The sequence below is a fragment of the Geotrypetes seraphini genome, chromosome 2 (genome assembly GCF_902459505.1).
Source record: "Geotrypetes seraphini chromosome 2, aGeoSer1.1, whole genome shotgun sequence".
Lineage (NCBI taxonomy): Eukaryota > Metazoa > Chordata > Amphibia > Gymnophiona > Dermophiidae > Geotrypetes > Geotrypetes seraphini.
The window spans coordinates 297,134,681-297,161,931 of record NC_047085.1 but is presented as its reverse complement, the minus strand read 5'-3'; the positions used below and the strand labels follow the sequence as shown (position 1 = coordinate 297,161,931).

At 43.0% G+C, this 27,251-nt stretch overlaps 1 protein-coding gene across 7 annotated transcripts in view; it reads right to left on the bottom strand.

Annotated features, from left to right (window-relative positions):
- The window catches only part of TRIO (trio Rho guanine nucleotide exchange factor), an 830,868-nt gene that overhangs the window by 117,044 nt on the left and 686,573 nt on the right, over positions 1-27,251 (bottom strand). For all 7 annotated transcript variants that reach the window (XM_033929852.1, XM_033929845.1, XM_033929848.1 and 4 more), the window contains 5 exons: positions 24,457-24,552; positions 21,111-21,259; positions 19,878-19,944; positions 10,444-10,547; positions 1,928-1,997 (listed from right to left, as the gene is read on the bottom strand). In XM_033929852.1, coding sequence (XP_033785743.1) covers positions 1,928-1,997; positions 10,444-10,547; positions 19,878-19,944; positions 21,111-21,259; positions 24,457-24,552 — 486 coding nt within the window. The remainder of the gene's footprint in view (positions 1-1,927; positions 1,998-10,443; positions 10,548-19,877; positions 19,945-21,110; positions 21,260-24,456; positions 24,553-27,251) is intronic.

Here is a 27,251-nt window from a genome sequence, read left to right as displayed (position 1 = left end):
CTGGTCTTAGACCTAAGGACCGCCGCGTGAGCGGACTGCTGGTCATGATGGACCTCTGGTCTGACCCAGCAGTGGCAATTCTTATGTTCTTAGGGCAGACACTGGCTGGAAGAGAGTGAAAAGGCAATGAAAGCAGAAACCAGAGACGACAAAAGGTAGAAAAAAATAATTTTATTTCTATCTTGTGATTCAAATATATCAGATTTGAAATATGTATTTTGCTAGACATAATTGGGGAGTGCAAAGCCCAGGCAGTGCTTCTTTAGCTTCCAGCTGGCTTAGGGCTCTCTCTGACCAGGGGGCAGTTGCCCTAGTTCCACTCCCCTAACACCATTCCTGTCATGTGTGACTGTGGTATTTTGTTACTTGATATTTGTGTAGCATTCTGTAATAATTTGGCTTATTCAAGTTTTCTTGATAGTAGAGGGGATATATGTGAAGGGGAGGGGAGACAGGGGTTTTGTTGATCTTTGCCCTGTATTATTTGTATTTATAAAATGACAATTGTATAGAATATTGTTTCTTTTTATACTTTAATAAAATATGTTCAATATAAAATTATAACTATTTGAGGCTTGTGTGGATGGGATCAGATGGTTTGTGGGACCGAGCTCGTGGGGACGGGGCGGCAATGGTTATTTAAAAAAAATTTCAGTCTTAATAGTTTGCCGGTCCACGAAATAATTATTTTATTTCCGCCGGTCCATAGGTGTAAAAAGGTTGAAGAACACTGAGCTAGACTGTGAGCCCACCGGGACAGATAGGGAAAAATGCTTGAGTAAATTAATGTAAACAGTTCTGAGTTCCCGAGAGAATGGTATAGAAAATTGAAGAAATTAACTATCAGATGCATTAATCTGTTTTGATGTGGCTAGACTGATCATCATGTGGCAGTTAATTCTCTAACAAGGTACCTATACAAATGTCCAAAGACACACCTATTTTATAAAAGTGTGCTTTTATAAAATGTATAGAACAGGAATGAAGAGTGAGTCCCAATAATGAACAAAGGCTCCGAGGCAGATGCCTACAGACACAGAGTGCACCCAAGTAATGTATTTCATTACAGAAAAATGTCACTAACTCCATTCCTGGGAACACCTCTCCTTATATTGTATAAAGTGGATACTTTCTGTGTGCCTACATTTTATATATTTATACACCTGCTCATTTTTAGAAGTCATTTTCTGTGTGCAAACCAGGATTTATAAATTTTATCCCATAAGAATATTTATGGAAGCAAATTTGGACCTGAAGGTTTAGATATTTTCATATGCTATGGGGAGACACTGACACCCAAGATTGAGTTTGTGAGGAGTAAAAGCTGTGGAGTCATAAGCAATTCTGGGGGAAGTTTGAGTTTGTAAAAATGCACCAATTTCAGCTTCATAATAAACCCCCTCCCCATTATAATATATGGTAAATTTATCATTTTATATACAAATCTATTTGTAATCGTGGAAGTGGGTCAATAAATATAAATACTCCACTTACAAGCTAAAGAGCACTAACACAACGGAAAAAAAAGGCCTCAGGTATTATTACGTCAGAGCCGAAGTTCAAACCACCTCCACTAACATCATTGGCCAAAAATCTTCCGAAGTGAATGTGCTACTGCCACTCCTCTAGCAGGACTAAGATTACTAGCAGCCTTTTAAAGTATGTAGGTATCAGTGATACAAAGCAATAGCCAACGTTTCACGGTATAAAACCGTTTCTTCATTTTATATATATACACACATATATACATTTTTTTCTTTGTCTTGGATCTAAAGTACTGTAAACTCGTAGTTTAGATCCCAAACAAAAAATTTAAAGTCTAATATCAGGCAGAGCCAGACAGCAGAAAAATAGAGTCGCCGGAGTCAAAGTCAAAAGTTTGAAGTATTGACTCCTCAAGCTCTGGTGAGGTGAAGTTCATACTCACGTGCTTAACAAAAAGACTACCCAGTTTTTCTGGATCATCAAGGCACTTCTCTAATTCTCCTAAAAAGAAGCTGGAAATAAGCAAAATAAATGACTATTATCTAGTGATGTATAACATGCCTGAAAATAGGATTGCACACATAGACAAGAATGTAGTATTAGCAAAAGGAACAGTCTTGCAGTTGAGGCCAAACACATGATCACAATTCAAAAAGAACTGGGGTAAACAAAGAGGGTTCTTTGCTGTGAGAGTTTGAAGATAAATAAATCATAAGTCAAGACAGGATTTGTAGCACTGCACTAGGTAGTGAAAATGGGCCAACTTCTTATCTGCAATTCTTGTGGGTAGGCCTTACATCTATCTGAACAGGGGGGCAGTCTCAGAATACTATGTCTGGGAGGGACTTATGCAGATTGGAGGTAGTGCTATGGAGAATCTATGCTCTATATTCAGGAGACCACACCTTCAAAAGATATAAACAGGATGGAGTAAATCCAGAGGGAGACTACCAAAATAGTCAGTGGTCTTTGTCATAAAGCATATGGGGACAAACTAAAAGATCTCAATATGTTTATTTTGAAAGAAAGATGGGAGAAGAGATATGATAAATCTAATCTAATCTAACACTTAGTCTTATATACAAAATCGTCTCCTAAAATTAGGAGCTTGATTTGGTTTACATGATTACATTACAGAAGGAGTCCATTAACACTCATTGGAGCTATTACCTAAAAAGCAATGGAACAAAGTGGTTTTCAAGGTTTTACAAAGATCTGAAGGAATAGACAAGATCTCATATAAGAGGACAATCCGTTCCATATCGCAGCTAGTAAATATGGAAAGGAATGAGAGATTTTACTAACGGACTTTATTCCTTTTAAAGATGGAAAGGAAAGCTTGCACATATAGTATGAGCTGTTCTTGTGTCTGAAGATCTCATGTTGTTTAGAGAAAAGGAAATCAACAGAACAAAGAGTCCATGTAAGATTTTAAAGACTTTACAAGCAAATTTAAACTGGACTCTCAATTGAAAAGGAAGCCAGTATAGCTTCCTCATCAAAGGTGACATGATCAAACTTATTTTTTCCAAAAATCAATCTGACTGCAGTGTGTTGAACCAACTATAGCCATTTCTCATTTCCTTTACTTAATCCCACATAAATGGAATTACAGTAATCCAACTGTGCCAGAATGATAGTTTGAACCAACACTGCAAAATGATCTTGATGAAACAGATGATGAAATTTTCTCAGCATCCTAAGACTGAAGAAGCATTTTTTGATGAGATGATTTACCCGACATTGGAAGGAGAGAGAAGAATCCAAAACACCACCCAAAACTCTAGAAGATGATTCAATATATAAAATATCACCAGAATTAAGCGTGACTGAAGATGGCAGATTTTCAATTTCTGGGCCAAACCATAATAGTTTTGTCTTTCTTGCATTGAGCTTTATTTCAGCCTGGAATGACTATGATTGTAGTTTAGAAATACAAGAGTTTATATTGGCTGTGAAGTTACTCAAATTAGGATCAACTTCTAACAAGATGAAAATGTCATCAGCATAAGTGAACATCGTCTCAACAGAGCTTATTACTTTATTTTTTTTTATTTATAAATTTTCATTTATTGAAAAATAATGCATAACAATACAGCACAAATAGCAGAACAACAAGGCAAAAAGCTAACAGTAGCTATAGTCTCCCCCTCCCACAATTGCACAAAGTAAAATGACGTACAGGAACTTGTCAGTACAGTGCTCAAGAACACAACAGGTGAGACTGTTCCCCTCACCTCCCCCACTCCCCTGGGTCAATAACACAATCAAACAACAGTACGGTAGGTATGCATCAAGAAAAGAGAAAGCAAAACACAATACTGTTCAGGAAGGCCTCTCCTACATAGGGATCCCACACCTTAAGAAAGGGTGTAAGGCGATTATGCAATAAAGCTGTTAATTTAGACATTCAAAAAATAAAATCCAATTTATTCAGCAATTGACTCCGTCCCAGGGGATAAGCTTGCTTCCAATGGGCAGCCAATAAAAGTGTTTCAGTTGTGAATATAGAACAAGCAAGTTTATGGGCTTTACTAGTCAGCCGGTCTAAAGGAAGGTAAAGAAGGGCACTACCCATAGACCAGGGAATCTTAATATGCAGGATCTCTGACAATAGGTTAAAAACCATATCCCAAAAGGGGCTTATTCCCGGGCAGTCCCACCAAATATGAAGGAAAGAACCCCGTTGCCCACAATTTCACCAACACAGGTCAGAGACATGAGGATATATTTTATGGAGATGTAGCTATAGCTATAGAACTAGCTATAGAAGTATGCGGCAATCGGATAAATACCCGCTCCCAATTTATAGCCAGCACCGCAGGAGGCAAAAGGCCCTCCCAGAGTGGTATAAATTTAATAGGAGGGGTATTTTGTTGAATAAGAGCCTTATAAAATCTAGAAGTGCAACCCTGACCACAGCTCCCCATAAGTGCCCACTCTAAGGGGGTCTCTGGTAACTGAAGTTCCCCTAAAGCCCTGCTGCGACCAACAAAGTCTATCACTTGACGATATTGAAAATGATCGGAAGCTTCCAAGTCATAAGCCTCTGATAAATCAGAAACCGACAACATACTGCCATCGCTGAGCCCAAACCTGGAATCGAGTATCAATCCGTCCGGGTAGGAAACCCTCATCTATCCACCGGTGTGCCTCTGAAATAAAGCCAGGAGCAAAATAGATGGGCCTGCGTTCTAGTCCAGATAGTAAATGTGTGATACAAAAAGGGATTAGCCCCCTTAAGCAACTTTCTAGCCTCCCCCACCGGTAACCAAGGGAGCACCCAACACAATTCAAGGGAGCGCCTAACCCGTTCCAATTGGACTCAGTTCTTGGAGCGATCTTTACACCATGTCAAAAAAGACTTCAACTGGGCCGCAATATAATAGAGCGACGTAAACATGGCACTGCCATACCCCCCTGGGCTCGAATATCGATGCAAGATACTTCTCTGCACCTGAGGAGGTCAACTTTTCCAAATATATAGAAAAACTCTGCGAGCCACTCTGCAAAAGAAGGTCGCCGAAAGAGGAATGGGTAAAGCTTGGAAAAGATAAGAGTAACTTTGGTAAAACCATCTTCTTCACACTCTGAATGTGACCATACCAAGAAAGCGGAGTATTTTCCCATCTATCCAAATCGTCCCAGAGAGATTTCAACTAAGGCAGAAAATTAAGGTCAAAAAGAGACTGAGGCTGCACAGCAATATTAATACCCAAACAGCGAATAAATTCGAGAAACCACTTAAAAGAATAAGTAGATTTCAACATAGTGCAGTCCCTCAGGCATACCGATAGATTAGGAATCTCGGATTTATCCATATTAGTGTGGAAACCAGAGACCGCTAGATATGCTATAGTCCCCGGCAAAGAGAGCTGCGGCCATGTGAGAGTAAGAATAACATCAACAGCAAACAGGAGCAATTTAGTCTGACGCCCACCGAACCAAATACCCTGGACATCCTGCTGGGCGCAAACATGGTTAGCAAACGGCTTCATATCCAGTGTAAAAAGCAAGGGTGAAAGGGCACAGCTCTGCCTGGTCCCTCTTGCCAATTGAAAACTATCACTATATCCCCCATTGATGCGAAGAGCAGCCAATGGTTTCGCATACAGGATTGGAGCCATGTAAAAAATTGCCCCCCTTTGCCCATAGCCAACAGAGTGCTCAGTAAAAAAGGCCAAGACACTCTGTCAAACAAAAAGGCCAAGACACTCTGCCTTTTCAGCATTGACACCCAGCAAGAGAGCTGGCTCATCCCTCTGCTAAAACAAACCAGTTCAAATGTAGCAGCCAACGGATTTTAGCAAAAGTCAGCCTCCCTTCTATAAAACCCGATTGATCATCCCGGACCAATCGGGTCATATAACGCTGCAATCTGTGAGCTAAGATCTTAGTAAATAGCTTATAGTTGGTGTCCAACAACGATATTGGCCAATACGAGCCACATTAAGAAGGGTCCTTGACAGGTTTCAAAATTAAAGTAATCCCTGCCAACCTCCAAGAATGAGGTAGCTTTCCTCCCGGACCCAAGCTATTAAGTGGACCAACCAACAGATGTTTAAAACATTTGTAGAAGCGATTAGTAAAACCATCTAATCAAGACGCTTTTCCATAAGCCAAAGATGAAATAGCCCAAAGAGTTTCCTCCTCCAAAATAGGAGTGGAGAGATCCTCAGCCTCCTCTAATGTCAAACTAGACAAATGAGCTTGAGCAAGATAAGCATCAATATGAGCCTGCGGCACGACATCCTCGGGGGTATACAAAGTTTGATAAAACGTAAGGAAAGCACGAGCTATACGATCTGGAGTGTAAAAACACAGAACCATCCGCTGCGCGTATCATTGCAATCACATTCCTCAATTTCCTCTTTTTCAATTTATTCGCAAACAACTGTCCAGCCCGATTGCCATGCTCAAAATGCTTCTGTTGAAGAGATTGCAATTGTGCGGACAACTCATCTACATGCATCACCTGAAGGTCCTTACGGACTCTATCCATTCGAGCCAATAAAGAGGCAGAGGTAGGGTCACGCTTATGTGCTTGCTCCAAATAACATAATTGTTGATGTAAGGCCTCCTGTTTCCTATCTTGCTCACATCGCCTATGCATCCCAATAGAGATATTACCCTGTAGTACAGCTTTCATACCTTCCCAAAATATCAATGGGGAGATCTCATCACTAGTATTAAATTGGAAATATTCTCGAAGACACATTTCTATTCAAGTCACAACCACCGGATCTGCAAGTAAACTGTCACAAACCCTCCAAAACCACCTACCGAAGGGCGCTAAATGAATGGAGAACAAAATGCACAGGGGCATGGTCAGACCACACCCGCAAAACTATTGTGATGTCAGATGTCTGGGAAAGCAAATCCTTACTCACACCCCAAAAATCTGTGTGAGAGTAGGAACTGTGTACTTAAGAATAATAGGTATAATCTTTGGTGGTCAGATTAAAATGTCTCCAGAGGTCAACCAAATCTCATGCTGTAAAGAAGGAATGGTGTTGTTTTCTATCAGGTTTGCCATAGTGAATGGTCCCAGTCGAGTTATCCAGTCATAAGTAAAATTAAAATCTTCTCCTATAGCACAGAATTCAGAGCCTCCAAAAGAGCTTTCTGCTTAGAATTCGGAGTATAAATGTTGCAAATAGTAAAAAGCATCTGATTAAGATCTACTTTTAAAATAAGGTAGCGACCCTGTGGATCTCGCACCACATGCTTAATTTGTGGGTCAAGGTTCTTAGCAAACAAGATCCCCAATCCATGCTTTTTAGTGCCATCTCGCTTTGAGGCAAGGTATATATGAGGGTATTTAGGATGTGTGAGGAGCGACTCATACTGTGGCTTAAGGTGAGTCTCTTGAAAGAAACCCACCCCAGGCTGCAATCTATCAGCCTCCTTGAACAGTAATTGCCGCTTTCTGGGTACATTAAGTCCTCTCACATTGAGAATAAAAAAACGAAGCCCTTTATGAGACATCGAGGTACCCAGAAAATGCAAATATCAACATATCACTATCAAACAACCATACAATCCCCATACCACCCTCCTGTACAGACATTCCACAAACAATGACCCTCTCTCTCCCTCCCTCCCTCCATCCCCCAAAGAACCCTCTCCCCACCCAAATACAGGCCCTCAATAGTGTGGGTAAATGGAGAAAGTAAGTGTCCCAAAGCATGGTAGCCCATTAAGAAAGGCAAATAATCTCTATAGGGAGCAAGAAAGGCAAATAATCTCTATAGGGAGGGCCAAATCCATCTCCACTGAGACTAAAAGCACCTCAGGCTGGTCCAGCAGCAGCGCCAGGCTCCGATCCAGAACATCTCCGCAATCAAGAACCTTTTGTTTGTTTGTGGGACCCTTTTCTAACACTGGGATGGAAGCAAGGCTACCGATGGTAAGGAAGCCTCCTCACGAAGTACCGCAATGGCCTCCTCCACGTTGGTAACTTTATGTTGCTGGGTAGCCACCTGAAAAGAAAGTCCAAACAGGAATAGCCACCGGTATCTCACAGCATTAGCAGTTTAAACAGCAAGTGACATCTCTAAAGTCTCGTCGCTTGCGCAAGGTAATCGCTGAAAGGTCTGCAAACAACTCTACTTTAGAGTTTTCCCAGGTGATGTGCCCCACTTTCCAAGCTGCTTGTAGCACTCGAGCTTTCACAGGATACCAGGCCGTGACGTTGCGTGGGCGATCACCAACCCGAGGCCCCAACGTGCGATGCACTCGCTCAAAGTCCAGGGAGGACAATTCAATCCCGGGCTCTGCCTCCTGAAGAAAACATTGACAAAAATCGATGAGATGGGATTGTACCTCTGTATCCGGCAAGGATTCCGGCACTCTCCGAGCTCGGATGTTGTTCCGTCTGCTCCAATTCTTCCCATCCTCCAACCGAAGCACAAAAATCTTCTTGTCATCGTTCAAGATGAGCACAACATGTCTGAAGAGCCTCAATATCGGTATCATGGTCTATAACCTGCTCTTCAAAATCCTGCTAATGGGCTCTCATATCCTCCACTGATTGCCTGATCTTAATCACATCATCTTGTAAGGAGCTCAGGATCGAAAGCATTGTCGTTTTCAAGTCCGCTAGCTAAGAACGCATCTCCCCACATGTGGCTGGGCGATCATCGCATGTCGAGGTAGAGGGCGCCGAACTCAGGCCCACATCATCCAGGCGCCGCTGATGTTGATCACCGCCTGTCGGCAGAAATCCTAAGTATTTTAAATATATGCGCCCCTTTTTACCCGCCATGGATGCACAGCCAGCTCATACATGTTTTCGTCAAAACAGGGTAAGTTACCTTCAACTCACTGCGAGTTATAGCTCAAATTATAGCACAATTCGGAGGAGTGTTTCGTTCAGGCTGCCATCACGCTCGGTGGCGTCACTTCATTCGACAGAGCTTACTTTATAATTTTTAATGTGATCATGTAAATATTGAAAAGAATCGGAGACAACAAAGACCCCTGTTGGACCCCCACAATCTGACGTCCATGCAGATGTTGTACCCTCAAAGTTTACCACATATGAGCGTAATGTAAGAAATCCTATAAACCATTTTAGAACTTTTTCCTCTAGTCCTATATCTGAAAATAATCAAATCATGATATCATGGTTAAAGAAAGGTCGAATTGTAATAAGATGGTATATCGGTTCTAAGATAGCAAACTCTGAATCAGTGATACTAATAGAGTTTCGTACTAAAATTAGGATGAAAGCCATGCTGAGATGGTACATGGAAAATGTATCTATATAGTTGGAAAGTTGTTTAGAAATAATGGTCTCAATCATCTTTGTTTATAATGGAATGTAATTCGATGGGACAGTGATTCAAGTCAGCACCTTTCAACAAAGGAGTAAGAGCTATATGCCCCATTCACATGGAAAAATGGCCATTATCCAAGAGATAATTTATCATTAATGTTAACCAAGAGACAGCATAACTACACAGGAGGTGAATCTCTTTCAACTGAAAGGAGGCTCTGAAAAGAGGGGACAGAGAATGAAGTTGAAAGTGAATCCACTTGGGTGTAGCCTAAAGAAATACTTTCTAGAAAGAGTGGTGAATGGTCTCCGGGTGGTGATGGTGGAGACAAAGACTGAATCTGAATTCAAAAAAACTTGGAAGAGATACGAGTCATAGGATCTCTAATGGGAGAGGATGGGATAGTACATATGATAGATGAGCAGACTGGAAGCCCACTTGTCTTTATCTGCTTTGCCATACTGAATGTTGTTGTTAATACACTCTCCTTCAGTAGGGTAACCCATCTTTACTTGATAAAATTCTAAGCAGTTGAAGGGTAACGACAAGGGTAAGGCATGCTTCATTCACTTATTTGCTCCTTTTGTCCATCTCCTATTTGTCTTCTTTCCTATCCTTCATTGTATTTCTTACCCTCCTCTCCCATTGGCACAGTAAATCCTGTACGTCAAGTATATGTTTTACATATTGTACTCCCTGAATGTTGTAAAACTTTTTAGCTATGTTCGTCGCTTAGAAGTGTGATTAAGCGATTAATCAAATTTTAAATAAAACTTGAAAACTTTCTTTGCAGAAATCTCTACTCCAATCATTGTTCTCTCTGAATTTAGCCAGCTTTATCTGGGCAGAAATTATAATTTTCTTTGATTAATATTTGTTCACAGGCACAACTAAAGGTAGCATTTTCATCTTTATTTTCTCTTTATATGAGGGTTAGCCAAATCTGATGTCAAACAAGTATACAGCTAAGGGGCATCCTAGAACTGAATTATATCATTTTCCTACCTTCTCAGGTTAAGGCAACTCACTTCCACAGTATTAGTACATATTTGACCATTTTTATTGTATATACAGATATAGATGTGTGTAATCCCCCTAGTCTTTTTTTTTTAGACCATATTCTCATATATTAATTTCACAGAACAGCGGCATGTATCCACTAGGCCAATATACTTACTCTCTGTGCCAGTCATAGATCTGATGAATGTTGCCAAATACAATCTTGTCTTTTCCCTTCATGTCATCAGGGACTCCATCCTCCTTCATAAGCGCCAGGTAACCCTGCAAAGATTCAATAATGCTTACTAACACCTACTTAGTGGAAATTACAAAAGCACTAAAATGAGTGTGTGGCCAGTGGCCCTGCAGTTCCTAACTCCCACTCCTCAGGCCCAAAGGCAACTGAGAGAGCTGCTGAAGTAGTGTTTGAAGCTCTCAGGAAGAGAGATCCAAATTCAGATGTGTCCAAGCCATGCAGCCAGTATCGGAAGAAAGAACTGGAGAAGCATTAATTTTTTTCTGAGAGTACGCAACCAGCAGCCTGGACAAAAAGCAGTCGAGTCTGGCGGAAACTGCAGAAATCCCCTTATATTTACTGAGCCCAATTTTTTAACAGGCATGCTGGTTTAGACAATGTGGACAAGTGAAAATGTTTACTGTTCCTTATCACCACTCTCTCACTCCCTGCAATTTTTAGATTGGCAAAGATCACAAAAAGCTACCATTTTAAGTTTATGTACTATGTGACTATAAAAAAAGACTCAGCAGGCAAAAAAATAAAAATAAATAAACATATCTATTGGTTTCTTAGCTGTGGCACTTTGCCATGTACAACTGTGATGTGTTACTACAAGTGAAATACACTGAAGAGCCCTGTGGGCTATCCAGATTTACTGATTTTGTATCAATGACCCTGATCAGTCCAGTTCTATCAAGGCTCCTCTGTAAAAGGACTTGCTTACTCAAACATATACAGTGTTCTCCCTAGGGCCTTTTAGCTGGGCGGTCTGCCTGGGTAATTTAGATGACTGCCTGGCTATCATCTGCTGTGAATTCTGCTGCTGTCGCCGGTGCTGCTCAACACCAAAAAAAAAAGAACCGGCTTGGAGATTTCATGCCTTAGCCCATAGCGAACTTATCGCCGGGGCTCTAACGTGTGCATGCCGGCTTCCCTTCTCTTCCCTCCAAAACTGGAAGTTATGTCCGGGGAGGGGGGGGTGGGGAAGAGAAGCCGGCACGCACATGTTAGAGCCCCGAAGCATGGGAGACAGGTCAGTGAAGCTTACAATTCGCTCTTCTTGCTGCCGGGTCCTGCCTACTTTCTGTTTCCGCGAAGGCAGGACCCGGCAGTATTTCCCCAATAGGTCGATCACGATCTTGGGCTGATCAGCCTTCCTCTCCCTGATAGCAGAATTGATGTCGGGGAGAGGAATGCTGGTTGCCCGAAGCAGGGAGAGCTTGGGGCAGGGGCAGCGGCTTTGGGGCCTGTTATCCAATGGCGGCAGCTTGGGGGCCTATTCCCCGATGGCAGCGGCAGTGGCTTGGGGAAGGGCAGGAAGAAAGAAAGAAAGAAGGCAGGCAGGGAGACAGAAGGAAAGAAGAGAAAAGAAAGGGGTCAGGAAGAGAGAAAGAAAGAAAGGGTAGGGAGAGGAAGAAAAAGTTGGGGGAGGGAATGAGGTCTGGAGGAGAGGAAGCATACAGGCTGAAAGAAGGTAAGAAAGATTGGATGCACAGTCAGAAGAAGAAAGTGCAACCAGAGACTCATGAAATCACCAAACAACAAGGTAGGAAAAACGATTTTATTTTAAATTTGGTGATCAAAATGTGTCTGAATTTATATCTGCTGTCTATATTTTACATTATGGACCCCTTTTAATAAACCGCAATAGAGGTTTTTAGCGTAGGGAGCCTATGAGCGTTGAGAGCAGCGCTGGGCATTCTGCGCAGCTCCCTTCGCTATAAACTGCTATCGTGGTTTAGTAAAAAGGGAGGGGGTATATTTGTCTATTTTTGTATGGTTGTTACTGAGGTGACAGTGCATAGTCATCTGCTTTGACCTCTTTGAAAAAACCCTGGAATAGGAATGATAATTAACATTTTCTATGCGTACAGTGTGCTTTGTGGGTTTTTTATTTATTTTATTGTTGGTAGATCATTTTGACTTGGTCATTTTAAAAGTAGCTCGCAAGCCCAAAAAGTGTGGGCACCCCTGCTCTAGAACATTGCTCCTTAGTTTTATCAAGTGGTGCAGTGAGGGGCCAGCACTTTACATCTTATCTCCTCATGTACAGCACGGTTCTTTATTCTAAGCAGCTCTGGCACTAACGGTACTACGGGTGCCTTATGCTACTTTCACTACCACTTGCAGTCAGGTTCGGCCTTTTATCATGGTTTTGGTTTTTTATTTAGTTTTTCACCAGTATTTTCATTTATTTATTAAAGCAGCCTTTTTTAACAGCCCGATGCCTCTCCCCTATCAGTGTGCATCCAATCCACTGCCAACACTTTTTTGGCGCCTCTTTCAACGAATCAAATATCATAGCCCCAGTCGCGTGTTCACATTTATTCTGCGTACAAGTTTATCTCATCAGTGCAGAGACCTTTTCAGTAAGTCCATTTTACTCTCCCTTTTTTACTTTCCTGAGTGCTGTGGTTTTATTCTTTGGTTTTAATAGAAGCTCATTTGAACAATAATTTAGATCTTTCCCAGGTTTCACTTTTCATCTACCCGGTCGGCTTGTCTTTGAGCTACTATCGGCTTATGTTTTCAAGATACACTGTATTATCAGCTGTTCATTTCCCATACGTTTACTTTTGCCCTGTTTAGGTCTATATAGTCTAGGCATACTGTTTGTAACCAGCCATCATTTTAAGTATGAATATGCCCTATTTTAGGGGGGGGTTAAGTTCTTTTAGCATGTTATTTCATTAATTCTGAGTTCGGTGTTACAATATATTGTTCTTGGTTTTTAGTTTACACATTATTTATTCTTTTCTATGACATGTTTGCATTGCAATTTTACTCAAAAGTATAAATAGGTATCCATATTTCCATTCAAGTTTCATCACGGTGCTCTGGTTTTGGCTCTAGTATTTGTTACTTCTGTCTCATATTTTAAAGACTCACTCGTTATAATTAGCGGTGATCCACACGTCTCTTCATAATGGACATGTCCGATTTTAGCATTTGGATCTTAGTACTATGGGTTTGGTCTTTTCTGGTTTCCTTTCTATAGTCTGCTTTTCGTCTGGAGTCTTGAGTTTAGAATTACATTTTATGACATATTTTTGTGGTTATAATTGTATGACATGTCTAAATCGGTCAAGTTATCCATTCTTTTTATTATTTTTTGTCCCCTCATATAGTGGCAGACCGCTCCGGGTGCCAGCCCTAGGGGGGTACACAGCCGGCTGTATCCAGAACCAGGTGCTCTAAATAGCACCTGCACCTCAGCGCGGCTGCTGTACTTATTCTGAAGCAGAGTCGGCAGCCGCACTGAAGTGCAGGAAGGTCCCACGATGACTGCATTTGCCGCCTCTGCCTCCGGAAGACGTAAGTGACATCGGAAGGGGTGGACCGGCAGCTGCAGTCATTGCGGAACCTTGCCGCAACTCCCTGCGTCTGCCGGCCCACCCCCTCCAACGTCACTTATATCTTCCAGAGGCAGAGGCAACAGAAGCAGTCATAATGGGACCTTGCTGGTTTGGAGGGAGAGAGGAGCATAGAAGGGTGGTGGAGGGAGAAAAAGGGGGTCAGAGTGGTATGGAAGGGTGGTGGAGGGAGAGAAAGGGGGCAAATGCTGATGGAATTGGTGTGCAGGGAAAGGAGAGAGAGACATAAGGGGGAAGGATAATGGATGGAATTGGGTTGGAGGGAAAGAAAGGGGGCAGATGCTGATGGAAGTGGGGGAAGGGAGAGGAGAGAGTGAAATGCCAGACCATGGGGTGTGGGAGAGGGAAGGGAAGAAGAGGAGAGAGATGCCAGACCATTGGAGGAGGGAAGGGAAGACGATGGATGCCAGAATAATAGGGGTGAAGGGAGAGATGGAAGTGGAATACAAGCAGAGAAGATGCCATATAGAAGGGGCAGAGAGAGGGTAGACAGTGGATGAAAGGAAGAGAGTGACAAGACTATGAGGAAAGCAGAAACTAGAGAAGACAATGTAGAAAAAAATTATATTTATTTATTTTTTTGCTTTAGGGGAGATGTATCGTTGTTTCTGTGGTGTTGCATTGTATGCAGAGTCCAACCTCTGTCTACGTTTTTCTATTTTATCCCCCCTTTTACAAAACTGTAGAGCGTTTTTTAGCACCAGTCATGGTGGTAATTGTTCAGAATTCTATGAGAGTCTGAGCTGTTACCACATTACAGTTTTGTAAAAGGGAGAGGGGTTAGTTTGAGATTACATATTCCATACTAGGCGAAGGTGTTTTCTATGTGTTTGAAAGACATGGTTTTCAGTTAGGATTGACTGTATAGGATTGATCTGTACTAGTCTGGCTTGTTTAGTTTTACAATGGGTGTATTGATGTACTGCTCACTGCAGTATGTAAGATGCTGCCTTTTCCTAGGTACACTCTTGTGTGATGTGTGGATTGTTACTAAAAATCATGTTTTTCATACAGATGGGGGGGGGTGTCAAAAAATGATGGGCCTCGGATGTCACATATGCTAGGTACACCACTGCCTTCATAGTTTATATCTAATCCACAAGCCTGCTTTTAGGACCTACAAGGTATGTATCCCTCTGATTCATGACAATTTCACTTCTCATGTTATCTTATCCATTCTTTTTATTATACAACTGCCCAGATAAGCATCATTCTTTGACGTGATTGGACCTTGAAAACTAACGGCAACAGTGTTCTCCCCAGAAATTTTTTCCAGCCACGAAAAACATTTGCTCCGTTTAGTGTGCCGGAGTTAAAAAAGTTTGAGACGCGCTGCTCTATACCATTTGAAACAGGGCAAATATCTAATTATTCACTTCTAGAATTGGATACTTCTTAAATTTAATAAAAAATGATGGAACAAGTGTCAAACCTTAAGAAAGGCAGTCATATTGAGCATTGGAAAATAACTAATAATAATTAACTAATACAAATAGTACACATTTAGGGCTCCTTTTACTAAGCTGTGATAGTAGTTTTATCGTGCGCTTAGCTTGCACAGAATTGCCGCACATGCTAGACGTTAACGCCAGCATTGAGCTGGCGTTAGTTCTAGCCGTGTAGCGCGGCAATTCTGCACGGCTAAAAACGCTATTGCAGCTTAGTAAAAGGAGCCCTTAATTTTCCCCACCACCAAATTTCCCTGTTCCGCCCCACCCGGCTACTTTTTCATGCCACCTGGCTGGAAAAAATTTCTGGGGAGAACACTGATATATATAAGGAAATGGAGAGTAGTGCTGCCCGATTCAGGAAAAAAAAAATTTGGATTCAATTCGATTCAGCTTATTGAATTGGTTTTTCGATTCGATTTTCCTACCCAATTGGGTGGTTTTTGTTTTTTTTTCAAACACTCTGGTGGGTTTATTTTATAGCCTCTTCACCCCCTTTGCCTTCTCCTAACCACACTGGTGCTGTGGTGTAAACAAAATAAACAAACAAAAAAGACTTTTCCTCTCTCTGTTAAATCCTAGCTCACAATTTGCGGTCTAACACCAGCTCTGGCAGGATACACGTTTCAAATCTGACACATTGTAATCACAAAACAGAAAATAAAATTAGTTTTCTACCTTTTGTTGTCTGGTCATTATTCAAATCTTGTAGGTCCCAGGCTCTGGTTGTCTTCTGATAACTTGCTTGCCAGGGTCTCCTTCTTTCTGCATGCTAACCATCCATCTGCCATCTCTGTCATCCCCTTCCATTTCCTTTCCCTCCCCGGGAGGTCTGGCATCTTTCCTTTTTTTTCATCTCCCTCCACAGATCCACCTTTTCTTAACTTCCATTTCATCCAGCATCTCTCCCTCCTTCCCCACCACCCCAGGGTCCACCATCTCTCCCTTTCTTTTCCCAACTACCCTCCTATCCACTATTTCTATCCCCCCTCCACACCATCCCTTGTGTCCAACTTCTCTCCCTTTCTGTTCCTTCCCTCCCTAAATCCCATTGTCCATCATCTCTCTCCCTCTCCTCTATTTTCAGACCTATTATTTCTTCCCCCCAAAGTCCGGCATATGCACGTCACTTTGAACCCCCCCTTCCCTCCCTCCCTCCTTGCACTTCTACACCAGGGCCCCTCTCCCCTGAAGGTCTGTCCCCCCGAAGGCCTGCACCTCCCCCTGAAGGCCTGCACCTCACCCCTAAAGGCCTACCTGTCCCCCTGAAGGCCTGTGCCACCATCCCTGAAGGCCTTTTTTCCCTTTAAAGGCCTGTCTCCCCCCCCTTGAAGGCCTGCATCCCACCCCTGAAGGCCTGTCCCCCCTTGAAGGCCTGTCCACCCCTTGAAGGCCTATCTACCCCCTTAAAGGCCTGCATCCCACCCCTGAAGGCCTGCATCCCACCCCTGAAGGCCTGTCCACTCCCCTTGAAGCCCTGTCCCCCCCGAAGCCCTGTTCCCCCCTTGAAGGCCTGTCTCCCCCCCTTGAAGGCCTGCATCCCACCCCTGAAGGCCTGTCCCTCCCTTGAAGGCCTATCTACTCCCTTAAAGGCCTGCATCCCACCCCTGAAGGCCTATCTGTCCCCCCTGAAGGCCAGTCTCCCCCCCTTAAAGGCCTCCCCTCCCCTTAAAGGCCTGCCTTCCCCCCCCCTTGAAGGCTTGCATCCCACCCCTGAAGGCCTGTCCCGGCCTGTCTACCCCCTTGAAGGCCTGTCTACCCCCTTAAAGGCCTGCATTCCACCCCTGAAGGCCTGCATTCCACCCCTGAAGGCCTGCATTCCATCCCTGAAGGCCTGCCTGTCCCCCCCTGAAGGCCTGCATCCCCCCCCCGAAGGCCTACATGCCTGTCCCCCCCTTGAAGGTCTGTCCCCCGCGAAGGCCTGCACCTCCCCCTTGAAACCCTGTTCCCCCCCTTGAAGGCCTGTCTCCCCCTTAAAGGCCTGCATCCCACCCCTGGAGGTCTGTCCTCCCCTTAAAGGCCTGCATCCCACTCCTGAAGGCCTGTCCCCCCCCCCCCTTGAAGGCCTGTCTACTCCCTTAAAGGCTTGCATCCCACCCCTGAAGGCCTGCCTGCCTGTCCCCTCTGAAGGCCTGTCCCACCCCCCACCCCGAAGGACTGCTCCCCCCTCCCCCCGAAAGGCCTGCGTGTTCCCCCTGGCCTCCCACTGGTGTCCGGCTTCCCCCCTGGCTTTACCGCACTATTTACCTTTGAGGAGCAACCTGCAGACAAGATTGCGATGCTAGTGATCTTTGCACTGCTTCTGAACTGTTTCCTCTGCCGCGGTCCCACCCCTCCTCTGACGTCAGGCAGGATTGCGGCAGAAGAAACAGCTCTGAAGCAGTGCAAAGATCGCTAGCATCGCGATCTTGTCTGCAGGCTGCTCCTCAAAGGTAAATGGTGCACGGAGGTCGGGGGGGGGGGAAGCGGGAGGCCAGGGGAAGCCGAACGCCAGGGGGGAGGGAAGCTGGACAGCAGCAATTCCCAACTGACCCTCCACCCTTGCCCTTTAAAGCAGGTGCGGCGGCAGCCGGCCAGCAAAAGTAGTGCTGCCGCTCCTGCTTTAGGGGTGAGGAGGGAGGGTCAGCCAAATCGGTAACGGATTTTTTTTTTGTTTTGAATCGTGAATCGGGCAGCACTAATGGAGAGTGTGGGTTTGGATTCTTGATTATCTGAATTAAACAAGTTATTAGATAATCCAAAATTTCAAATACAGACTTCACTGTATACAGTGATTCCTCCTACTCTTCCCCCACTAAACTCTGTGTATCTCTCCCTGTCTTCTCCCCTAAACAGCAGAGGTCATAGCAGCCATTTTGAAAGCTCCTACCCTGACTACACCATTGGACCACTAGGACTTGTGAGACAGGCCTGGGGTAGGGGGTGGAGAGGCACTGGCAGGGATCCAAAGAAAGGGAAAGAAATGCAGACGATGGTAGTGAGGGGCAGAGACTAATTACCAACTGTTAATTAATCCAGAACGCTAAATATATGAAGGTCAAGATTCAACTTATTTTTCATCCTTTCTCTAAGACAGTGTTTCTCAACTTCTTCACGCCAAGTACCCCCTAAGTCTAACAAATATCAACCGAGTACCCCCACCCAAGCTCCATCCCTTAGAGCAGTGTTTCTCAACACGCAGTATGTGCCACCGCGGATATTGCCTGCCTGTCGCCCTACGCCACCGCTGCTTGGGATCCCTCTTTCCTGGCCTCCCCCCTCTGTCAAAGCCAACCCAACCCCAGCTCCCACTCCTCTCAGCTGGATCCTCCTCAATTCCAGATTCCCTCACCTACCAGCTCCCCGCCGCTGTATTTTAAAAACTTTGGGTGCTCAGTGGTGCAATGAAGCTAGCCTCCCGCTGTGTACCTGCCTGCCCTGGACGTGCTATTTCTGCAGCCTACGCAGAATGATGCAGAAAGAACACTTTCAGAGCAGGTAGGCAGACGGCGAGAGGCAGGCTTCATTCCCGATTCCCCCACCTACCAGCTCCCTGCCGCTGTATTTTAAAATCTTTGGGCAGCCGGAGGTGCAATGAAGCCAGCCTCTTGCCTACCCTGGAAGTTGCCTTCGCAGAATGCTGCAGAAAGAACACTTCCAGGGCAGGTAAGCGGCTGGCTTCGTTTCGCCTCCGGCTGCCTGAAGATTTTAAAATACAGTGGCAGGGTGCTGATAGGTTGGGAAAGGGAATGAGGTCTAGCAGAGATGAAGCATGCAGGAGGCAGAAAAAAAGAAATATTGGATGCACAGTCAGAAGGAAGTGTAACCAGACAACAAAGGTAGGAAAAATAATTTTATTTTCAATTTAGTGATCGAAATGTGTCCGTTTTGAGAATTTATATCTGCTGTCTATATTTTAAAGTCATCTGCCTTGACCTCTTTGAAAACCCACCAAATATAAATGATAATTAAGATTTTCTCTGCGTACCGTATGCTTTAAATTTGTTTAAATTTTGTGTTTACCATTATGTATTAATAAGATTATATTGTGTGTATATGAAATTTTGATGGAAGAAATTGCATTACAATTAGTACTATTATTATTGGGGTGGGGTCTGGGGAGGAGCTTGGGTGGGGGTACTCGTTTGAAATTTGTTAGACTTTGGGGGGTACTTGGCTTGAAGTTGTTGAGAAACACTACTCTAAGGTATCTGAGCTACAGAAACAATACTCTTGAAGCTGGTGCACTGAGAATGGTGGTATACTGTATTTTTCATTAAGGTATCTGAGCTACAGAAAAAGAAGTTTTGAAGTTGGCTATGAGGGGCTCAGTAGTACAACATGGATTTTGACTTGCTACCAAGAAGAGAGCAAGAATTATCTTGGTACATTCAATGACTAAACTGAAAGAGTTAATTTTCACCTTCTGAAATAATGTGGTCCTGCACCTTAGACCTGTGCACTGCCTTGGCAGCTCACAGAAAGCATTTCATTGCTACTGATTTCCTGAGTATTACACAGGAACAGCAGCAGCAAAAGCACAAGGGGGAAAAAAACACAAAAAACAACACACCTCAACCACACAGCCAAGGTCCCGCACATAGTCCCGCTCCGTTTCAACTAATTCCTGCAAAACATAACTAAAAGAAAGCATAAAACAGTCAAAATTGACAGCTTATTAATCAGTTCAAAAAAAGTCTCACCAAAATCAGATGGTTGGAGCCCTTATGAGATAGAAGGGGTATTCACGCCTGATGGCCAAAACTTCACCTAAATTCGTATTAAGATCAGTGGTGGTAGTAGTTGTTGGTAATTCTAAAAGTACCATTTTTTTTAGCAGACTGCCAATTCTCTCAATAAAAGAAAGGCTGCTGAACTAACCAAACCGTGTTTAAGCATTACATGGTACAAAAAAAGGTCCAAAAAGAAATCAGCCAACAGAAACAAGAGTCAGAACAGGAGTGGGATGGGACAACTGCCTTTTCAAATGAAGAGTAGTCAAGAGGATCAATAAGATCATAAATTTATTGCATCCACCCACAAATGTGGCACTTTGTTTCAGCATATGACACGGATTGCCTCAGGGGTCACACATGCACTGAGCAGGAGATATTGTGACCAAAATCAACAGCATTCATAAAAAAGCTTTGCAGACCTTGAATAAAAAGAGAAAACGCCTTAACCCTTCCTACTATCGAACTCTCTGCCAAAGCCAAAGTCCAAGGTCCACAAAATATTTTTATGAACAGTGCTGTATTGGGATGGATACAATAAATTTAGGGTTTTACTGATCCTCTTGACTACTCTTCATTTGGAAAGGCAGTTATCCCATCCCACTCCTGTTCTGACTAAGTATTACACACTATTTTTACAATAATTATTAAACACCAGGGGTGGTTTTAACTAACAGATAAGCTAGTTTGTGATGGAAATGGCTACAAGCAATGCTGGAGCCATCTCTAAGTCTACTGGGAGAACTAGCAGCAAGCAGGGAGGGTAGAAACTAAGCCAGTGCATGCTCTAAGGTTCCACCCTTTCCTATTGTTTGCACTGGTACAGGAGTTGTGGATTCAAAGTCTAGAGAAAGTGGAAGTACTACCTCAGTTCTTTCTTCCCTCCAATTCTCATTCCTCTCAACAAGAAAGAGGCTAGGATCAGTCACTGAGAATGCACCAGACATTTACCCGCAACAAAGCACTGAACTGACTCCTCATTCTCAGATCAATATTTTGGCAAAAGACATTCCTCACAGCTCAAGGAAGGGGAAAATATTCCTTTTAGATGAATAAGTCATCAGAAGTCTTACTGTCGTCTCTTTAGGGAGCTGGACTTCCTCTCCTCCATCTCATCAATGGGGGAAGAGGAGGAGAGCAGGGATGTGTCAGAAGGGTTGAAGGATGGGCTGCTGCTGTCACCTTGATCTACAAGTAAGGAGCTTGGTCGGTCCTCCAGCGCCTAAGAAAAAGAAAGAAAATGTAATGTCCTCTATGTTAACACATGATTTGCGCACGGAAGTGTTCTGTACTCCTACAAATGCTGAAGCATATCTGTTTGAAAGAGATTTCAGTATACATTTTGTTTTGGAAAATCTATACCACCTTCTACTGCATAGACAGCTAAATTTCTCACACAAACCCTCTATCATCTCTTCCTCCTCAAAATGTAAGCTAGCCCTGACAAGAATACACAGCTCTTTATATACACACATAGAAGACAGACCCTGCTTCTTGAAGCTTGTCAACTAATCTAAACACACATTGGGCGAAGGAGGAGTAGTTAACTCAAGTTATATCAAAGCTAGTTGTGAGTATCAGAGCAGGAACAGTGGTAGAGACCAAATGACAATAGAGGCTACTCTATCAATTAGGCAAATAAGCTATTTTGAGTTGTCCTGTGTACCTTTGTACCTGATTTTTTTCCCTCTTCCTTACTGTAGATGAGTAACTGTCATTTTGCTTTGGCTGGGGTTGAAATCCCAGACTTGTACATTTTGACTTGCTGCCCACAGTCCAGGTTAAACAACATTCTGCTTCAATTTTTCATTTAGAATCCTTCCTTCTGCCACAGAAAGATATAAGCTATCTTGACAATATTGTCTTGTTTTTCCATATACTGCCCCAGCCATGCTTTTAAAATTATGCATCTAAAACAGGGGTGTAAAACTCAGACCCATGGGCCAAATCTAGCCCACAGTGTAATTATATTTGGCCCACAAGAAAATACCCTTTGTGTTCCTTCCCTCTCTCCATCCCATTGTTCACCATCTCTCTCCCTCTCCTCTGTTTTTAGACCCATTATTTCTTGCCCTCCCCCCCTCATTTCAGAATATACATGTCTCTTTGGACCCTCCTACCCTCCCTCCTTCTGTGTACTTCTACAGCAGCCTCCCTCCCCCTGAAGGCCTGCATGTTTCCCCCTTCTTTCTAGCGTCCTCAGGCTTCCCAGTCTCATCTTCAAAGCTAATTACGGCAGCCTGAAGGATCACCGGTGCTGTAGAAATCCTAGCAGGCTACCGTCAGCTTCCGCAGCACATTCCCTCTGCTGTGGTCCCGCCCCCTCCTCTGACGTATGGGACCGCGGCAGAGGGAACCGACGGCAGCCTGATAGGATCGCTACAGAACCGGTGATCCTCTGCAGGCTGCTGTAATTAGTTTTGAAGGTGAGATCTGGAAGCCGGAGGACGCTAGAAAGAAAGATGGGGGAAACATGCAGGCCTTCGGGGGGGGGGGGGTCTAAAGAAACGTGCATATGCCGGACTGAAGGTGGGGGAGAGGAAGAAGTAATGGGTCTAAAAACAGAGGAGAGGGAGAGAGATGGTGGACAATGGGATGGAGGGAGGGAAGGGAAGGAACAGAAAGGGAGAGAAGTTGGACACAAGGGATGGTGTGGAAGGGGGGAATAGAGATACTGGAAAGGAAGGTAGTTGGGAAGAGAAAGGGAAAGATGGTCGACCCTGGGGTGGTGGGGAAGGAAGGCAAGATACTGGATGAAAGGGTAGTTGAGAAAAGGATATATGGTGGATCTGGGGATGGTGGGATCCATCGCTGCAGCTGTTGGGATGAAGACGAAAAAAAAGGAAAGATGCCAGACCTCTGGGGGAGAGAAGGGAAACGGAAGGGGAGGACAGAGATGGAAGATGGATGGTTAGCACGGAGTAAGAAGAAAATGACAAATGGGCAGGAGACCCTGGTAAGTAAGTTATCAGAAGACAAACAGAAACCAGAGCCTGGGACCAACATGATTTGAATAATGACCAGACAAGAAAAGGTAGAAAAAATAATTTTATTTTCTATTTAGTGATTACAATATGTCAGATTTGAAATGTGTACCCTGTCAGAGCTGGTGTTAGATAGCAAGTGTGAACTAGGACCTAAAAGAGAAGAAAAGTATTTCTTAAAAATTTTGTTTACATCACAGAGCTGGTGTGGGGTCGGAGAGATTATAACCCTATACTTCTACTAAGACTAAGTATCTTAATAAAAAATTTGGCCCGTGTCTTAGCCTGTGTTTTAGATTTCGGCCCCTTAAGCGATTATGTTCGACACCCCTGACCTAAAACTTCTTGTTTATACCAAGTTTTGAGCCACACATTAAAGATATCAGTCTAACAGTCATTTTCTCATTTTCCATAAACAGGTATTGTAGTACTTCTGCAATGCAACAGATCTTACTAAGGACTTTACACCCTTCTTCAATTTCTCTGTACGTCTGTGGCCTGGTCATTTGTTATAACTGGGAAGACAAGACTAGGCTTATATGAGATATTCCCTTGAATGGCTGTTTCAATTTGCCAGTCTTAATCTTCTATTAAATGCATCGTGACAGCAGGTCCTAGTTCATTTTTATTGTTCTTATTTTTAGTATTGCTTTATATAATTGGTATAATTTTCCCGGCATTCTGCTATTGTATACCATTTTAAATCTTTTTTATTGATATCATTTACTGATTTTGTACCTTTGGCATTTAATTTCTTACCATATCTTTTTTCACTTTGCTTTCCAGTTGTTTTAACTATTTTTCCTTATTTTTCCCCCTCTTTTATTTATCAAAGGGTTATTTAAGAACAAAACTGTTTTTATTAGGTTTGTTTTCATTTAAGATGCTATATGATTCTAAATATGGTTTGCTGAAATTTGCTTTGAGCACCATCGAGAAAAAGCGAGCGAAAAAACAACAGTGAGGTAATCCCAATGGCCCTTTATTCACTTCCATTCTGTTTCTGTACAGTGTTGGGTTTTCAATACTATCTTCTTCCATTTTGTGATTATAGGAAAAACCTTTCATAAAGCATAACCATGGTTATTTGCACCAGAGATGGGCAGTGTAGCACAGTTTGGGCTATCAGATATGCATACTGGGCTTGATGGACCATTGGTCTGACCCAGTAAGGTTATTCTTATGTTCTTACAGATATATACAAAAAAGAAACTGCCACTTCTGTACTCCTTTTGGTTCCAAGGAGTGAGCTCCTACCAGGGGTACAGTACCATGAGCAAAAGAACCGAAGGTTTTCCATTTCCCCCATCCCATTTTAACCTCCCTTCTATGCAGGCCAGATATGAGACCAACAAACTTTGCCCAGAGGCTATATCCATGGTTAAGTGAGGAGTAACTGGTGATGATGGTAGTGGTGGGACTGTACTTTACTCACCATTTTGCTCTTTACAAGCTCCTCAATTGCACTGACCAGTTCTGCCGCACTGGGGGTTTCTGAGCTAGATGGACGAACTAGCAACCGTGAGGATGTCTGAAATGGCCAAAACACACACACAAAAAAAAGGTAAAACAAGAAAAAGACAATTCTTCAAAAAACCAACAAGGCTGAAAACCATTTAACCTGCAAATACAACCTACTGATAGGGAGCTCAAGCAGTTACATAATGGCCTGTTTAAATGTTAATGAACAATCACATCCATCTTCTTTAATTTCCCTAACTGGACCACCAAATGAGCAACCACTTTTCTTTACAGAGTAGTAGTATAACTAATTATATATGTGATTATATATTAGGCCTGAGTACTTAAACCAGAGCTTATGCCTAAAACCAGAGATATGTACAAAGCTTATAAAAGTCTATAAATTATGCACTCGAGTTCTGCCCCTACTCTGCTCCATCTCCGCTGATGTGTGCACCTACATGTGAAATACGCATTATGTAATACCTTGTGACCGCACATATTTACAGAAAAGGCAGTTTTTTACATTTTTGTGTATATTGGCTATTATTCTAAATATTTATGTGCATAATCAGTATTTAAATGCTAGAGTTCACTTTAAAGTGTTAATTTTATAAGCTAGGTGCTCACATTTGAATGTGCATTACATGCATAAGAGTTGAGAATACTAGAATTTACAGAAGTGAATAATAATAATAACTTTATTTTTATATACCGCAGTACCACAAACAGTTCAAAGCGGTTTACAGTGTAAGAGACTGTACATTTACAGTGAAGATACAATGCGAACTGTACATATTCAGTAAAGGTGTTTATACAGCAAAGAACAGTGTAGATTTACCATGCAGGAGACTGTACATATACAGCAGAGATATGTATATAGTGGAGAGGCAGTGCGAGAGGCATTATAAAGAACAAAGCAGTGTACAAAACCAATGCAGGGTGGTGAATGTCAAGAAGACAACTAGTATCAGTTATAGGATGGTAGTATTTGATTATTTGGTGATGGGGGAGGTTCCAGAAATTTGTCATAGAGGAAAGATTTGAGAGATTTCCTGAAGGAAGAGTAAGATGGGGGCAGATGAGATGAGGGTGGTCAGGCAGTTTGTCCATCTGCCATCTTGGTATGAGAGAGTTCTATTGAATAATCTTTTGTAGGTGCATCCCTTTGGGGAAGGTTAGGTAAACAGGTTGGCATTACGCGTGCAAGTGGTTCCAGGGAACACGAAGTGGTGAAACAGATAAATCGGGGATAAGCCAGTTAAGGTTTTGAAGCAGAGGCAGGCGAATTTGAAGATGACTCTCGCTTCTATTGGCAACCAGTGCAGTTTTCTATAGTAAGGGGTGATGTGGTCTGACTTTTTGAGGCCAAAGATTAGGCGGACCGCGGTGTTTTGGATAAGTCTCAGTCTTTTGATGGTTTTCTTGTAGGAGCCCATATAAATTATATTACAGTAATCCAGTGTGCTTAGGATTAGGGATTGGACCAGCAATCTGAAGGAGGGGAAGTCGAAGTAATGTTTGATGGTACGGAGTTTCCAGAGGGTATAAAAGCATTTTTTGACCTGGGCGTTGGTGTGGTCTTTGAAGGTCAGGTAGCGGTCTAGGATGACTCCAAGGATTTTGATGGTGGGGTTAATAGGATAAGTTAGGCCGTGGAGTTGTTAAGATGGTGTTTGTTAATTTGTGGTTGGGACTTGCTAGGAAGAGTTTGGTCTTTTCTGGATTTAGTTTCAGTTTGGACTGAGCTAGCATGATGCCTAAGTGCTATTCTGCAAATACCTACTTAATTTACAAAGCATGAACTTACAATGGGGCATTCACAGGAGTGTAGTACAGACAGCATGTACACAGGGTTCCTACTTATGCATGCAAATGACAGAATACTATTACGCTGCAAGATCTATGGCTGACATAAAAGTGTGAGCACTGAAATATCAGGTGTATTAATACCCGATTATGCTAGTATTCTGCAGTGGAAAATATGTGCCTTTTTATTACAGACCATCATAAATAGCACGCAATCATGGAGCTATTTGGGTTTTTGCCAGGTACTTATGACCTGAATTTGCCACTATTGAAACAGGATATTGGGTTAGATGGACCATCAGTCTGACCCAGTTTGGCTATTCCTATGTCCTTTGGGTGCCTACTTGGAGGCACCCAGTTATAAAATTGACCCTTATGTCCATTGTTTGATGGGGAGGAATAAAAATTAGTCTGCAACAATCCAGTGCTGTCATGATCAACAGTATCACCTATATGCTGATGACTCCCAGATCTACCTCAAAATTTCACCTAAAGTCCAAGAAAATGTCTCTGCCTGTTTGGCTGACATGACTGCAGGACATCCAGGCAGCAATCTGAAACAAAACATGTCCAAGACTAAGCTGCACCTCTTTCTCCATCTCTGTAAACAATACTGTCATGGTTCCAGTATTATCTGCTCACAACCTTGGAGTTGTCTTTGATTCTGACCTCTCATTTTCTACGCACATCCAACAAACTTCTATCTACATCACCAAAATTTGCCCCTTCCTCTCTGTGCACACTACCCAGACCCTTGTTCGCATTCTTGTAACCTCATGCTTAGATTACTGATTGCTTCATTAAATTACTGCAATCTACTTCGAACTGGTCTCCCGCAATGCTGCTTCTCCCCCTGCAATTGGTGCAAAACTCTGCTGCACGACTCATCTTCTATCAAACTCGCTACACTCATGTCACCCCTCTCCTTAAATCACTTCATTGGCTCCCTATCCACATTCA